The following is a 16,193-nucleotide window of genomic DNA, read 5'->3' on the forward strand; positions in this document are numbered from 1 at the left end:
AAAGAGAATATAGTAACCTCTCAAAAATACTAGAAGGAATCCAGATAAAGAGATTGTGTAGAGCTGCTGAGGTTTACCGGTGGTTCTGTTAAAACTAGGCTTGATCCCTGTTCACATACCACAACTGGTGGTTCCTGGTGTGGCTGTGCATCTTCATTGGTAACAAAAGACACATCCAGTCAATTCTATAGGGCCCATGGGTATTGTGGACAGATGTGTGCATGCAGGTACACATCTAAATCCACACTGCAAGCATGCTAGGAAGTTGCCTTAGTGGTAGAAGCATGACTGAAATGGAGAAAAACTGGGAATTCAAGCTAAAAGGAATGGTTAGCATAGGCAGAGTTTTCTTGCTGGATTTGGACAATGGTAATTTAATCTAAGGCAATATTGGACATAATCCACAGGAAGATCAGTATGCTTATGCTGCACTGATTTCAACAAGATTTGAGCAGACTCGCAGCACAATTCCAGAAGTAAGTCGCTGTGATTTTAATGGAAATTTACAAGTGAGTGTTCGTAGGGTTGCAGCCTAGACTCTACTAACTTGTAAAGAAGGGGAAAGCGGTTTTTGAAAGAAACGTGAAGAAAGAAAAGATGAATGTTCAAACAAGGAAAGACTTGAGTGTGTGGTTCATATTAGCATTTTTAAAAATATGGAGACCTTAATAGGGAGAAACCATTTTCTTATTCTCTCTGGAAAGCAGAATCATGGCTGTGGTTGCCATGGAGTATGTATGACAAAGGCCCAAAATGAATTTACACGCTGTTTCAATATGAGAATATGGCAAGATGTTGATAGAAAGCTAAAATGTTCAATTACAAGCATCATTTTCCTTTGGGAATTTTGGAACTTATTAAAAGAAATTAAAAGAGCTCAAATAAAATGCATACCTTTAATTACAAAAGGCGGGGGGACACAAAAGGGGGTCAACATTATTGGATGTTGGAGGGAAAGCGAATGAAGAAAGCAAAATGTAAAACTGAAATTTGAAGAGCAAATTGTTAAAAATTATAACAACTAACACTAAAAACCCCATTCAACCTATGGACCAATTGGCACATCACATTAGTCACATGATGTTTTGTCATTTGTGTGCAAGATTTTTCATTCAATAGCCAGCCTGGTGGACTTGATCAAGGCCTTGCAGGTTAGGAGTGCTTTAACCCTTTCTCCCTTGCTGTGGCCTTGACCTGTTTCAGGCCACCCGCCAGAACTATTGTTTGTTTCGAGGGGAGAAAGTGGTCACAAAATTAAAAAGCTTTCACAATGTTGAAAGAGTTACTATCTAAACAGAAAGAAGAGGTGTTGATTATTGTAACTGCCAGATTAATACCAGTATATGCCAAGTATCGTGGGACCCAGGTGGCACTGTGGGTTAAACCACTGCGCCTAGGGCTTGCTGATCAGAAGGTCAGCGGTTCGAATCCCTGTGACGGGGTGAGCTCCCGTTGCTCGGTCCCAGCTCCTGCCAACCTAGCAGTTCGAAAGCACGTCAAAATGCAAGTAGATAAATAGGAACCGCTACAGCGGGAAGGTAAACGGCGTTTCCATGTGCTGCTCTGGTTTGCCAGAAGCGGCTTTGTCATGCTGGCCACATGACCTGGAAGCTATACGCTGGCTCCCTCGGCCAATAATGCGAGATGAGCGCGCAACCCCAGAGTCGGTCACGACTGGACCTAATGGTCAAGGGTCCCTTTACCTTTATGCCAAGTATCACAAGAATCCACAAATGCCCAAATAGTATGCAAAACAATGGGGGTATGGCTCTCTTATAAAAATTAGCGTGGGTGGTGTGGGTTAAATTTGGGAGCACATAATGAAAATCGGTTTGAAAAGGCTTTGCGTTATGTGGTAGTAAAATAGTTTCCACTGCTTCTATTGGTGAGGGAGCTGTGTGTATACTGTATGTGCCGGGAGGGTTGAAGTGCATACTGAGCTGGCTATTTGCAAACAAAATATCAATGCAAAGGGCAAACATGCAACCAACGTAATGTGTAGTTTGGCTCATCCAAAGATCTTCAAGGCGGTTGACTGAAGAGCAAAGTGACAGATGAGCAAAACGTATTGGGAGAAGAGAATCCTAAATAAGCTGTATCCACCCAGGGACTGGTCTTAGTAGAAAGCTCATGAGTATACACGGTGCCATTTGGATTTTCAAAAAAGTTGAAGGTCTGAGCACATTATTGATGTTTATAAAACTGCCAGTAAGTTGCCCATCCAAATGCAGCAAGCCTTTATGGAAACATAGTGATAAAGATGAGCCGTGGCTGAGCAGCTGGCAAGTGCCAGCCCCAGCTTCCCTTTTATATTCCTAGCTGGCCTTCCTCCATCTTTCTAATTTTGCCTTTCCTCCTGTTGGGTACCCTGCCTCTTCTTCCTTGTCCCATCCCCATCCTCTCACTTCCTTGTCTTTTTCTGCTGCATCACCTGCGCCCCTTTAGTTAAGCCTCAGGCTTCTGCTGTCTTCCTCTTTCCTCTTTTTTTTAGGCCCTCAAACAAGGCTTTGCTTCAGACCACCTAACTAGGCCAATTCATTCCCCACATATTAGACTATAACTTGCTATGGGAATGCATGTGAACTTCCATTATAAGGTGCCCTATAAGTAGTACAAATAAATGAATAAAGGTTCATGGAAGGTGGTTACTAAAAAACAAACAAACCCCACCAGGAATCAATGAACTTAAAAGTTAAAAGGTAAAGGAACCCCTGACCGTTAGGTCCAGTCACAGATGACTCGGGTTGCGGTGCTCATCTCGCTTTACTGGCCAAGGGCTCCGGCATTTGTCCACAGACAGTTTCTGGGTCATGTGGCCAGCATGACTAAGCCGCTTCTGCCGAACCAGAGCAGCGCACTGAAACACCATTTACCTTCCCGCTGGAGCGGTACCTATTTACCTACTTGCACTTTGACATGCTTTCGAACTGCTAGGTTGGCAGGAGCAGGGACCGAACAATGGGAGCTCACCCTGCCACGGGGATTCGAATCACCGACCTTCTGATCCGCAAGCCCTAGGCTCTGTGGTTTAGACCACAGCGCCACCCACGTCCCTATTTAAAAGTTGCACAACTGTAAATATGTTTACATACAAATTAGTAATTTACTGTATTTGAAATTAGTTTTCAAATATAGGTATGCATTTAGGTTGTATTTGGGACTCAGGACCAGCAGACTATCTGGAAACCTCTAGGATAGATACGATAGGATAGTTAATTTCTAGAAATGATGGAAGCTGGAGGTATTAGGAGAGAAAAAGCACAATATTATTTCCTTCTCAATAGTATTTAATTAGTCTTCCAGCCTTCCAGACAATGAGCTGATATTAGCCACTAGAGCTAGGACTGTATGTCAAAAATGCCTAAATAGAGAATTTTGAACCAAACCCATGCTGCAAAACAATGTTATCTAACCACAGATGGCCTGAGTACAGTAAAAAATAGTACCTGACCTTTTTTGTTTTTTGTTTTTAAAGGTTCTATGATAGAGTGCTCACTTTCATGGCACATCTCTCTTGTACTTTGTAATACTCCTGCCAATTGCAACAAGGAGAAGCTATCAACGTTCTGCAAATCTGTTGCCCATGTACAACTGCTCATTCCATGAAGAGCTAACGAAGATTTCATTTCTTGGCTAAATAGAGTCTCTTAAGATTGTTAGGAAAGCCTTTCATCTCCCTTGTGTCATTTAAATGAAATAAATATTTTGAAGTTGTCATCCTTGGATCCAAAATGGGCAGCTAACGTGAAATCCTACACATTTCTACTCAGAAGTTAGTCCCATTGAGTTCAATGGAGCTTAGGTTTGGGTAAGGAGTAGGAACCCTGTTCAATAGATATGCCTAGGATTGTACTGTTGTCTTTTTCAATCTAGATATTGCAACCAATTCCCCCTTCCCCAAATGCTTTCTCCCTATTAACAACTTTTCACTTCAGTTCATGCACATTTTCTGCCTTAAAAATTCTCACTCCATCTCCTGGGTATAATTATCCATTTGACCCTGATATTATAGACAAAGGGATTGCCTGAAAGAACCATCATTCAGGAGTAGGTGCTGACTTAATGAAATCACTGCCAGAAGTTGTAAATTATATGTGAAATTAAAACCTGCTAACCAAATCCATGGGGGAACCAGACAGATCTCTTGTACAATAATTGCTTTTGTGGCATTTGGACTATATTTAAGCTCATAATTCTCAGGAAGTCAGCTGTTCTCAGTGTTTAGAAAAGAAAGCCCTTTCTCTCATCCAGTTCTGCATTGTCTAGATATTTTCAGAGCTGTGGAGCTGAGCTATATAGTCCCAAGAGCTCTCTGTGTGTGTTCAAAGGATTCTTTGGAGAGCCAGTGAAAAGATGTTATGGGATGGCTGAAAGCAGGGAAGGGAGCTAACTGGTACATATATTTCTTCTACCTACACATGAATATATTGTGGACAACAGTTTTCAATACAGCGACACTGTTCTCCAGATTGTGTTGAAAGGAGATAGGTGTGGGACTTGGGTGGGTTGTTATTGTTTTAAGGAAAGCAATGATTGATTATCAGCTCTTATATACTGACAGAGAAATAATGGAGGTATTTTGCAGACCTCCACATTGCCTAAATTTCATGTGGAATGTAGACAGTTCAGAGGATTCCCCCTGAAGTCATTATGTCTATGAAACCTAGAGGGGTGTGTTTGTGTTAAAGCAACTGGCTGAGTTTCTGTGTTTATTGCCTCATTCACAATCTACAATCTCCTCCACTGGAGGGGGCAGAACCAGGACGTCCCCTTAGAACAGAGTAGCCGAGTGTGATGCAACTGTTGAGTTTGAAATGATAAACTGCCATAAAGCGACGATGTCTCACTGCTCAGCTAGGAGGGTACAAGCGTAATAGCTGTTGCTTTTTTATGTTTGTTTTTGTAGGTTAATTCAGTAAGAACAGGAGTGGGGGAAAAGACAATTGTTCCAGTCTCTTGCCCAGTGCCAGCTGCATTAACTCCTGGAGTTTCAACATCCCTGCCAGTGCCTATGCCAGGTACTACCCTTTCTGGCACAGTAAAACCTTATGTGATGCCTCTTTGTCAATATGGAGGAGTTTTCCCTACATCCGTTTTTGGAGTGCAGTGGTTGGGCCCAGCCACACAGCCTGGGATTGTAGGAGGCCAGAGCGTTGCGCCATTCCCACCTCTGGGCAAAAACGGCTTGCAGCTGTTTCCAGTGCCGCTGCAGCAACCCGTGGTCAGCCCGCCGGGCTCTAACATGAGAATAACCTAGCTCGGCCACCTTTCGATAGCTGACGGTGCTTTCCCGTGTGTGACCAGGGTGTGTTGACCTGCCGGCATTCAGCTCAGGCCTGCTAGTGTGCCCACCATCCATACACTGAATCAAGCAATCACTGTGAAATGTTTTCACACCGATTCGTTTGTGGCTATGGCAATATTTGCTTCTCCTTCCTTGCTGAAGATCACTTTATTTTGTGCTCTGGTGTTTGAAACCGCAAACTTCCGCGTTAATGTACTTGAATTGATGGTTAAGACAACTGTATTAATCCTGCAGGAGTATTAGTGCCTTGAATTCAAGCTTTTCAGTTCTCGTTGGAAAGATGTAAATAATAAGAATAATTGAAAAGTGTATTTTATTTACAATCTGCTTGTCTGAGGTTATTTTTTCTTAATTTGCATATATATATTGAAAAAAATGTTGAAGGTTTACATTTGAAACTCTTGCCCAGTTTTGTTCCATTTTTCTCCTGTAAATGCTTTTATTTTAACTGGTGGTTAAAGGGTGAGTTTAAAAAAGAACAAGGGTGGCTTAAATGTTTACAGAGTGAGTTATTGACAGAAGACTTTTCATTTTAACAAAGAGTAATAACATAAGTCGCTTTCTTTTGCAATAGAAGCATTTAAAAGAGCTTGAAATTAAGTTGTATATATGTGTGCAGGTAATAGCTTTGGGCAGTGCAATTCACTTTGTTATGCAATCTTTCTGGAAAAGCTGTTGCAAGTGAAAACTTCTGTTTTAATATGAAATAGCAAATTTGGCAAGCAGTTTAAGATGCTTTTCTCTCCCTCCCCCTTTTCTCTCCTTCCCTCCCTCTCTTTCTCACTTAGCCGCAAAACCAAAAACTATTCTGAACAAATTATGTTATTTAAATTCAATCCATGCATGTTTCATTTGTGAAATAAACTAATCAAAATATTGGTTATAGGAGAACCCGTCCCAAAGTTACTATTTTTTAAAAAAACATATGTAAGTACTGAACTTTACTTGCATGCCATTGCCTTTATTCCAACAGCAGTCATAGTTCAGAACCATATTTGAAGTGCTTACAGTATTTTCACTGAAGTGGAATTAAATGTGAAGCTTTCTTTATTATTATCCACCCTACTTATTTAGTAGTGTTGGTGTTTGATCACATTTGAATTTATTTCACCATTTTTCACTCTGTTTGCACTGTAGATAGAATGGGCACCTCTTTCTTTTTTTGACTTGTGCTTTTTTTCATTGAGTTCACTTAACTGTACATAGACTTTGCACCTTCACCTCTCATATAAAGGCACAAGGTAACTACCAAGGTTGATTTGCAGATTGGTAAGTCTCTATTTACTTGAAATGATAAAAAAAACTAGGACAAGCATAATGGCACACATTTTAAAATAAAAAGCATTGCAACAGAAAAGTTGAAGGCACACTGCACTCACATTCTCTCTTTATGACATTTTTGAACTACCTGCTGAAGAGTCGGAGCTGTTTTGTGCTGCCGATCTGTGAATTGTATAGTTCTATTGTACATTGAGCATTAAGAACTGTCTGAAACGTTTTGTTGGTTCCATTTAGTTTATATTATTCCATCAATTCGGTTAGAATTGAATTTTGTAGAACATGGTGCAGAGTCATCTGCCTGGGCAAAATACATGCTGTAGTAAGAGATTTCTGCTCTCTGTAACATGTATATTTCATTTGTTTGAGACTTTATTTTAGATTCATGTCTGTATGCTTTATGAGCAAAATATGGAAAATCTTGTTCTCACTACCCCCTTGGCTTGCACTGAAACCTTCGGTTTGTTGGTATTGCCTGTTGTATAGCCGTGCCCCTTGTCAGCTGACAAGTCAGTGGCACCAGCTCCTCACTCCCAAGAGATTGTATATATTCAAGAGAAGACAAAATAAAACATTTTTGTGCTTGAAAAAATTGTGGAAAACCTAGTGTGTTGCTAAAATTCTTAAGCTATCACAAGATAGCACCGCTCTTTAATTCCATTCCCTGCAGCTTCAGACACCGATTTAAGGAATCATCTGTGACCAGGTATCCTTAATTGAGAGCACTAAAAATGTCCCCTTGCTCTCTCCACCAAGTCCAATGAGTAAATCCTTCAATGGGTGCCCTTGGCAGACCTCATGTTTTTTGCCACATTGTCCTCAATGAATTTGACTTTTAGTCTAAAAATTTAGTGCACCATTCTGTTGATCCATTTCACACCCATGAATCTTATGGTAAAGGATGGGTAAGAAATCTGAATAAATAAATGTTAAGGACAGCAATTGGCTTGCTTGATAATTCTAAGCACAGAACTTTGAATATATGCTATTGTATATGTTTGGGGTGAAATAAACTGTCAACTTGGGACAGGAATGGTTAAATGGTAACAGTGGTGGCAAGCTTCATGACACAAAAAATCCAACACAATAAAAGTATATTGGACTGGAGAAATCACTGTAGGTTCAGACACCGGCTACAATTCAGCAAATTTCTCAGTAGTGTTGCTTCTTGTATCTATTTAATAGCAAAGGAGCAGCCTTGACTGGGCTCATGATCCCTGAGTAAAATAGACTCGGTTACTATGAATGAGGATGCCATTAATTCTCAAAGTCCTGATCCTGCCTTCTGCAGCTGGTACTTTTGAGCCCAGGGAGTCATGTTTGATGTTAAGAAAATGAGCTCATTCTCATTTTAAGTGAGAAAGACTTCTGCCCATATTAATGTAACCTGAATCCTGTTACATTTTGGATGGGAAAGGTGGCCTACTGAATGTGTAGTCCTGTATAGCCTGAACCACCAGAGATCTGAAAGACAGCCCTTGAATTGTATTTTAGAATTCTAAATGTATTTGCTTCCCCACCCCGCAAATTGTTTTTGTTTAAAAAAGTATGTTATGATTTGCCCTTTCACGTAGATGGATGGATGAATATGGCATGGAGCTCAGCAAGAGATCATGGACAGGGTGTATGGGCCACAGCATTCTTATACAGTACATTTCAGTTGTGTATTTAAGTCCAAATCAAGAGTTTGAATTCAATCCTAAAGGGAGTCAGGAGAGGTGCATTGATGTGTTCCAAGCAAAAGAACCTGTATCTGAACACTCATAAATGATAGCTTCAGATAGCGTATATTAGTAATTCCAGTCTTGAACTGATGGTGGTAATGAACTTCATGTCTGAATCTAAAATAAGGGATTGCTGCTTTATTACTTGAAGAAGATCACTACAGCGCTGACACAATTCCAGAGCATCAGTGATGAATGTCCCTCTGCCCTTCCAGAGCAGAAGATTTGTCAGCTATTATTTCTTTAGTTTTTTGTCTCGTGCTGAATTCAACTGCAATCAAGTTACTGGTATCCATTCTCCCTCCATCACCAAAGACCAAATACGCAGTCAGTTGGACAGATTAGGCCCTGCAGCCAGCATAATATTTCACTCTCATCTTTCTCATGATGATGTCCCACTGCCTCTATGCAAATTGAAATGAAGAAGTAACTGGCTGGGATCTCATGGGGAATGCAACAGTATTATCTAATAGTATTAGCTAAAAATCGTAGATCCAAGTTGCAAGCAAAAGTGCAGAACTGTAGTTCCAGAAAAAGCCAGACTGGCAGGTGTATATATATAAAAAACCCACACAAAACACAACCATCCATATCTAGAGGAAGCTGAAAAGTAGCAAGTTCCTCTGTCCACCGGTGATGAGGGCCATCTTCAGCAGCCTTTTGGGTAAAGGGTGATGATGATGGGAATGGAAGGATATCTGCCCTGCATGTGTTTTGTTGATGGTGTTTTAGCTTCAGGGCCTAAAAGATTACCAATTTCAGTCCATCCAGTTTCATGTTCTAAAAATGGTGCTGAGTATGTATATTTTGCCAACCAAATGATTACAAGTGATAGGTTCACGGAGGCCCAATAGTCTTAAGTTAGTCCAAAAACAGTTCACAAAAATTTGGGTGACTGTACTGTTAGATCACACTAGCAGAATAAGCAGATCCAAATTATGTCTTTCTTGTTTATGAGACAAATATAAATATATAGCATCTTATCAGCTATCCAACTTAACACTTCTTCTTGAGGAACCATCAGGATTTAGGTCTTTAATGGCAAAAACGAATAGATAAAGGAATGTTTTCCACTTGTGACTCAAGATACAATGCAGTGTGAAAGTTTTGTGACACATCTCAGTTTAGCTACTGGATGCAGCTGGTATTTTGTTCCTGGATCGTTGGAGATCATGAAGTTGCAGAAGAACTGACTGTATAGGAAGAACACGGGCTTCTTGGTGCACCACTAGATTGTGAAATTTGAAATGGCCATTGTTAAAACTTACTTTCAAAACAAACGTGGAACAATAACACTTAAGCATTCAGCTTTCTACTGAAAGTACACAAACATCACAGCACATTTTGTGGACCTTTTAAAATGTGGCTGCATATAGGAAAAGTCATACATTATGCTGAGGCCGCTTGAATACTAAGGAGTTGCAGGATATGAACCACACGTGTGTTTATAAGAAAACAGGAAGAGCCCTACTGGATGAGTCCAAAAGTTCATCTAGTTCAGGCATCCCCAAACTTCGGCCCTCCAGATGTTTTGGACTACAATTCCCATCTTCCCCAACCACTCGTTCTCTTAGCTAGGGATCATGGGAGTTGTAGGCCAAAACATCTGGAGGGCTGCAGTTTGGGGATGCCTGATCTAGTTTAACATCTTATTTCCAATGACTACTCCAGAAAGTTCACAAGCAGGGAATGAAGACAACAGTGTTTCTAGTTATGTTTTCAGCATCTGGTATTTGGAAGCGTTCTATTCAACCCTCATTTATTTAATTTATTTTAAGTACTGATTGCCTGCCCTTCATCTTGTAGTGACAACAATGGAAGCACCGGATCTCTCTCTCGATCTCTCTCTCTTCTGTGTTTGTGGGTGCACACAGGTCCAAGCTTTTATATTATATGCAATAAAGTTAGCATTGCTGCATAGAATTTGCTTAGAATGCACAACTGAACAAAGAAAAATTTTGATTTATTGGAACATTTTGTGCCACTATGTTTGTCATTGCATCAATTAGGGGTAAAAAAAAAATGTATTCAGAAGGAAAGCTGTGATTCTGTCAATTTTGAAAATAACCTACATGACACAAAAATACTTTGGAAATTTTAACTGGCCTGTATGCCATGTGCTGTCTACGCCAAAAAAATGTGATGTTTTTAAATGTTGCTTTTTTAAAATGCTGGGCATGCTCATTTTAAACTTACAACTATTTGTTGTACTGTACTGCAAGTAACTCTATGCAGGGATATTTTCTGCCCTGCATGTGCCTAGAATGTCTTAACAATGCTCCAATTTATAGTTAAGAAGAGAGAAACAATAAGTAGAATTGAAGGTGTGGGAAACCACGAAAGTGAAAGGGACTTGATTATTAGCTGTTAATGTTTGAATAGGGAACCTTGTATCATCCTCTCTCTTCATCTGATGAGATGTGTGAGCTATACCTGTAGTTGGTGACAATCCATCTCACAACAGGGAACAGGTGTGAGTCCTGCCTGTGAATGTTATGTAAGAAAGAGGAGATTGGCTAGAATCCAGAAGAGTTTACGGTGAGGCTTGCTGCTTGAAAAGCCAGCACCATCTAGAGATGTTGAGAAAGCAGGTTTGAGGACTGGAGTGGTCAATTTAGAAGGTTGCAGCCCAATGCTTTTGCACCAGGGCTGGGCGATACCTGGTTTTCAACAATGCAAAATATCACCAGGTAAACCTTGTGATATACCGATATATCACGATGCCTGAACTATGCAGAGGCGAACAGTAGGGCTGGGTGATATATGGGTTTCAACTTATCACCAGCTAAACATCGCAGTACCCTGATGTATCACAATGTCTGAAATAAAGATGGAGCTATGTAGAGTCATTGGCTGGCTTCATGGTTTTTCCCACATTGTGATTTTTGCATAGCACACACATCATGATTCAGGATATATTGCCAGGTCAAAAACCATGAAACTGATATGGACTTCAAACTGGTTTTGGATGATATATTGTTCAGCCCTACCGTGCTATTTTACTTGTGGCAGCCCTTTTGTCTGGGTGGTTGCCAGTTTTTTACACCCCCAAGATGAACATTTGCCATGACCACAAGAAAGAATGCAATTGTCACCTACGTTGTGCTTAGGAGCACCAGTCACATTTTAGGAAACATGATGGTCATGTACCTGTAAGTACATGGCACCAATAGTTTCAGTTCCCCTTTGGAGGATAAGCCTTGAAATTCCTCCAGTGTAGAAGGCAATTCCCTCTCTGCTAAAATACGTAGTTACTAGTGTGTACAGGCTTGCCACTTTGATTATAGAAAATGCATGCCTCAAGAATGTAAACTGAGAAAATGTATTTCTCTTTGCTTTAGGTAAACAACAGCGCAATCTTATGCACATCTACTCAAACATCAGTTGCACTGCAGTCAACAGGGCATACCATTGCACCCTAATAATTTCTAATCTGTGCCTGTAACTTATTCAAGCATGATCTGACAGTGGGAAAACTGTGTAGTTTTCTTATGTACTAATCCATGCTTTGACTGGGACTGCATGATGTCAGTGGATTTTGACAACAGCAATTAATGTCCAATGGGCTCTGGGCCCTATATTCCCTCCTGTGTTCAGTCATGAGAAAGGTTAGTTGATACAATCACATGAAAAAGTTTTAGATCACCTAAATTATTATTCATGTTGATTAAACATCATGCTTGAGCCTTCACACATTGGGTGTTTCCAGACAATATTGTTAGTTTACACCCGCGCGCACACGCACGCACACACACACAGCACAATCAATTTGCAATTGTTACTCCTTTTGGCATGCTGGAGATATTGCATTTCTCCAACACTCCAAAATGCCATATTTCCTCACTGGGAAAATGTAATTTCCACATCTCCAGTTCTCAATAGAAAAGCCATTGCTACTGTGAGTGGTTGGGTGAAGAGTTACAGGATTCTCATTTGTATCAAGGCACACACCCTCTCTTCCCATGCCGACACTTTGTCATACCTGCCAAGTTGCTGTCAGAGAAATAAGGGACCGGGCCGGGAATAGCAGACGGGATGCAGCCATTTTGGAACTGGGCAGAGCAGCATCAAAAGTCGCTTCTGAGCATGCTCCGCCCAGTTCCAAAATGGCCGTCGTGCCAGCATAAACCGGGAAAAAATTAAAAAATCAGTTTTTTCAGCTAGGAACAGCTGGAAAAACGGGGATTTCCCAGGGGAAACGGGAGACTTGGCAGCTATGCACTTTGTGATTGTGGTTATTTGTGTGATCTCTGTCACCTGTATTTCTAGGCTACTGTATGTTTGAAGTGGGTTACAATTTAAAAAAAACACCCCACAGTATACAGAGTAATATAGCAAAACAGTCAAAAAATAAGAAACTAAACAAACAGAAACAACACCAGCATTTATGAGATCCTATTATTCATTTTTAATCATTATTGCATTTAAAGCTGCTGGGAGGCTGAGCAGCAGCTGAGTGTGTTTGACAAGCTCACATATGACTACCTCAAACAGGAGCCCTATGTACCTCTGCTATGTCTTCTCCCCCTACACACAAACACACTCAAATAAGGACATTGTGTTACTGGTGTTGGGCTGGGTTTAATTCAAGTATAGCGCTAAGGACATTACTTATCTCATAGAAAGGCAGGCATGGAAGGAGCAGCAGCCCTCCAGATTTGTTGTACAATAACTCCCCTCATCCCTGACCATTGACCATACTAACTGGGGGGCAGGTGGGGGCTGGAATCCAGCAGCATGTGGAGGAGCAGAGCTCCCCATCTCCACCACCACCTATTAATAATGGCTTTCCTGATCCTTGATTTCTCAATTATTTCCTTTTACAACAGGGGCCAATGAAACGAGGTCCTTCCCACCCCCCAATCTCACCATTTAATTATGTTGGTGGTCTTGCTTAACACTTCCCATAAAAGGATGAGCTTTGTCCAGGGAGGAACTGGCCTGGTCGAAACATCAGCACTGCTAAGCCCATTGCTTCTATGTGCCTTATTAAGGACGGTGGAGCTATTCGGACATTGTGGTGCTTCTTAAGAATTCTGTGGCTTTATATGTAGGATTTCCTGGCCCATGGAGCAGCTCGTGCATGGCTTCTCTTTATTTTATTTTATTGTTTTCGTTCTTAAAAATAATAATCTGTTTTTCTTCTTTGTACATCCCGTCATATACATTAATTGTGGCTGCTTTCTGCCTTTTTCATCTGCCCATCTTTTGGGTACCACATGGATAGAACATGCAGCTCAGATTGTATAATGACTGTTGTGAAACTGAATGGCTTTGCAAGGGTGCCTCTGTTTTGTTGGATTAGATGAAAAATAAAATAAAAGGTAAACTATTGAGCTTCAAGCATGGCACTAGTGTCTGCGATTGTCATGAGTTTGGCTTGCTGTTTCTGTAAGGCACCTGAAATATCCATAGTGCAAGGTTATGTATATAATGCGGTGTTTAATGTGTTTGGGCCTCTAATTCTAATCATACATGATTTTGATATTTTTTATTTTTATTTTAGATTCTGAGGAAGAGGACACCCACAAGTGACACATGTCCAAGCTCAGATATAGGGTCAACGTCGAGATCTTACTTCAACTAAGGAAGGGGAAGAAAAGCTGGGAATTGATGTCACATGTGAGAAACTCTGTACTATTCTTGTCCATTAAATTCAATTTTGTAACGTCTTTCTAAACCTTTTTTATTTATAGTTGGAAATTCAAACATTATGCAAAAATAAATAAACTATAATTATTTTGAGGAAAAGGCTTGATCCATTTTTGAGTGGGAAATTATCTGTTTTTCTTATGCTATAAGATTTAATTCATATGAAAACCCATGCAATTATTTTACTTTGCCAAATCAGCCACATTCAAATTCTACTTTTGGCTGGCAAACTCTCTTGTTCCTTTTAGGATACAAATGATACTCCACTTGGGTGGTATTCAACAAAATTTCACTCAAGAGTAGACCCACTGAAATTAATGAACATGACTAAAAGAGGTCCATTAATCAATGGGTCTATTCTGAGTAAACTGAGTTGCATACCATTCCTTAATCCAAATGTCACATTTGGTTAACATATATTTAAAAGTCAGGTTCATATAGTCATTTTGAGATTGTGGTGATGTGGCAAAGATGCCAAAATTCTGCATTGTGATGGGCCTTCTATTTAAACAAGAAAAACAGGAAATAAGGATATAACCTGAAGAAGGCTATATTCACATATGTTGATGCGGTCAGAACTAATCTTCATGCTGTGAATTTACCTCTCAGCAAGTGAACTAGTACTGACAGTTACATGAAAGATGTAGCAATCGGAATTATTCTTCAAAACTGCCTCTGGCTAAAATGGAGGTCTAAATGAGTACCTGAATGTTTAGGGGTCTTTTTGGACACTAAGCTCATGCCTGGGGAGCCACCTGCTTCTGGCAGGCTAGACCAAAAAGTGGGCAACCATCCACAGACCGCATTTGACTTGTGGGTGGAGCTTTCCATCTGTCAATCACAGTTACGCCTTTAGGGTGTCTGTTTTAGGGTGGCGCAACTGTTGCAGCTGCAGGGGTTGGCACAAAAATGTTGTAGAATGGAGCACGAGAGGCAAGGGGCGCAGCAATTTCTAGCCAAAGCAAATTGCTCCAAATCACCCCAAATTGAATCAAGCTCACTAGCTATTCAGTGTGATCTGGATTTTTTTTATAAAAATAAAAACCCGCAGTGCGTCTGCAAAAATTGAAACATTTGAAGAAAATGCCAAGGTGATGAGAGGGAAGAGGGTGAGCTCTTTTTTTTGAGTGACAGGTCTAGGTTCTAAGCTAAGGGAAGGATTTTACCTGGGATTCAGGGGCTCTGTAGTTACAATACTTTAGGGGCTTGATGCTGCGGTTCCATGCTCTTTGCTAGTTCTAGTGCTTGCTTGGAAAATGCTGGACATTCAGATTCCTCTGCCCCTGCCACATGTCCACAGATCTCCTTCTATCAGATCAGCTTTGCACTTTGTTTCTGTGATTTGGGTACCAACTGAGGAGAAAACAGGCCTGAAGCTATATATTTTTTCATTCAGCATAACTCAGTCTAACCCCTTCAAGTACCTTTCTGAAATATTGGAGGTTACATAGACTCATAGAGCATATATAATGTATGCTTTAAAAAAACACACAACTAAAATTGTTGCTCACAAAACCACAGGAAGGGAAGCAAATTCCTTTTAAAAATGTGTTAGTATGAAGCAGCAAGCAAGGGCAGCAATGAGAGAGTTCCCAGCAAAAATAAAATATCCAATGAAGTCCAGACACACTAGTTTGCTTACCTCAAGCCTTTTCACATATACAGCTTATGTCACTTTCCCGGCACCTAAGAGCTTAAATCAAGCAAAACTAACAGCTCTCCATGTGGTAGCTAATCAAATTACTTCACCAAACTAAATTGTTCCCATAACTAAACCTCCAAGAGAAAGTGGTTCCTCCACACAGTGCATGGAAAATCTAGATAGTTAATTGCAATATGTAAAGACGTTAAGCCTACAATCCTATGAGATGAAACTCCATTGAAAATGAGACCTTCCTCTTAGCAAATATATATAGGAATGTGCTGTAAGTAGTCTATCCATAACAAGAGAAGATTGATTGCTGCATCCTAGAATCTAGCATAATGGGTTTCTTTTACAGTTGCACAATTTTTGATAGATCCATAAGTTTTGTTTTCATGTAAGAAAATTGTTCGTGGCACCTATTTTTCAAAAAGAATCTGCTTTAGCCTATTATTTTCAACTTGAATGACTAAGACAAATGGAAGGTAATTGCCTAGCTAAAATGAAAAATCAGTAGATGCATAAAATTACCTGATTCACAATGTGTTGTTTAGTCAGTCGGTACACTATGTAAGAGCACTATTCTCTTTCC

At 40.3% G+C, this 16,193-nt stretch overlaps 1 protein-coding gene across 9 annotated transcripts in view; it reads left to right on the top strand.

Moving 5' to 3' along the window:
- The window catches only part of WNK2 (WNK lysine deficient protein kinase 2), a 113,312-nt gene extending 99,268 nt beyond the window's left edge, over window positions 1-14,044 (top strand). For 6 of the 9 annotated variants that reach the window (XM_035106304.2, XM_060271446.1, XM_060271447.1 and 3 more), the window contains one exon: window positions 4,907-11,915. In XM_035106304.2, the coding sequence (XP_034962195.2) occupies window positions 4,907-5,257 (351 nt within the window). In that variant the 3' untranslated portion in view covers window positions 5,258-11,915. Of the gene's footprint in view, window positions 1-4,906; window positions 11,916-13,813 lie in introns of those variants that run through there. The other 3 variants (XM_060271449.1, XR_009557105.1, XM_060271450.1) reach the window with 3 other exon arrangements.
- Window positions 14,045-16,193: the final 2,149 nt, after the last annotated feature.

The sequence above is a fragment of the Zootoca vivipara genome, chromosome 2 (genome assembly GCF_963506605.1).
Source record: "Zootoca vivipara chromosome 2, rZooViv1.1, whole genome shotgun sequence".
Lineage (NCBI taxonomy): Eukaryota > Metazoa > Chordata > Lepidosauria > Squamata > Lacertidae > Zootoca > Zootoca vivipara.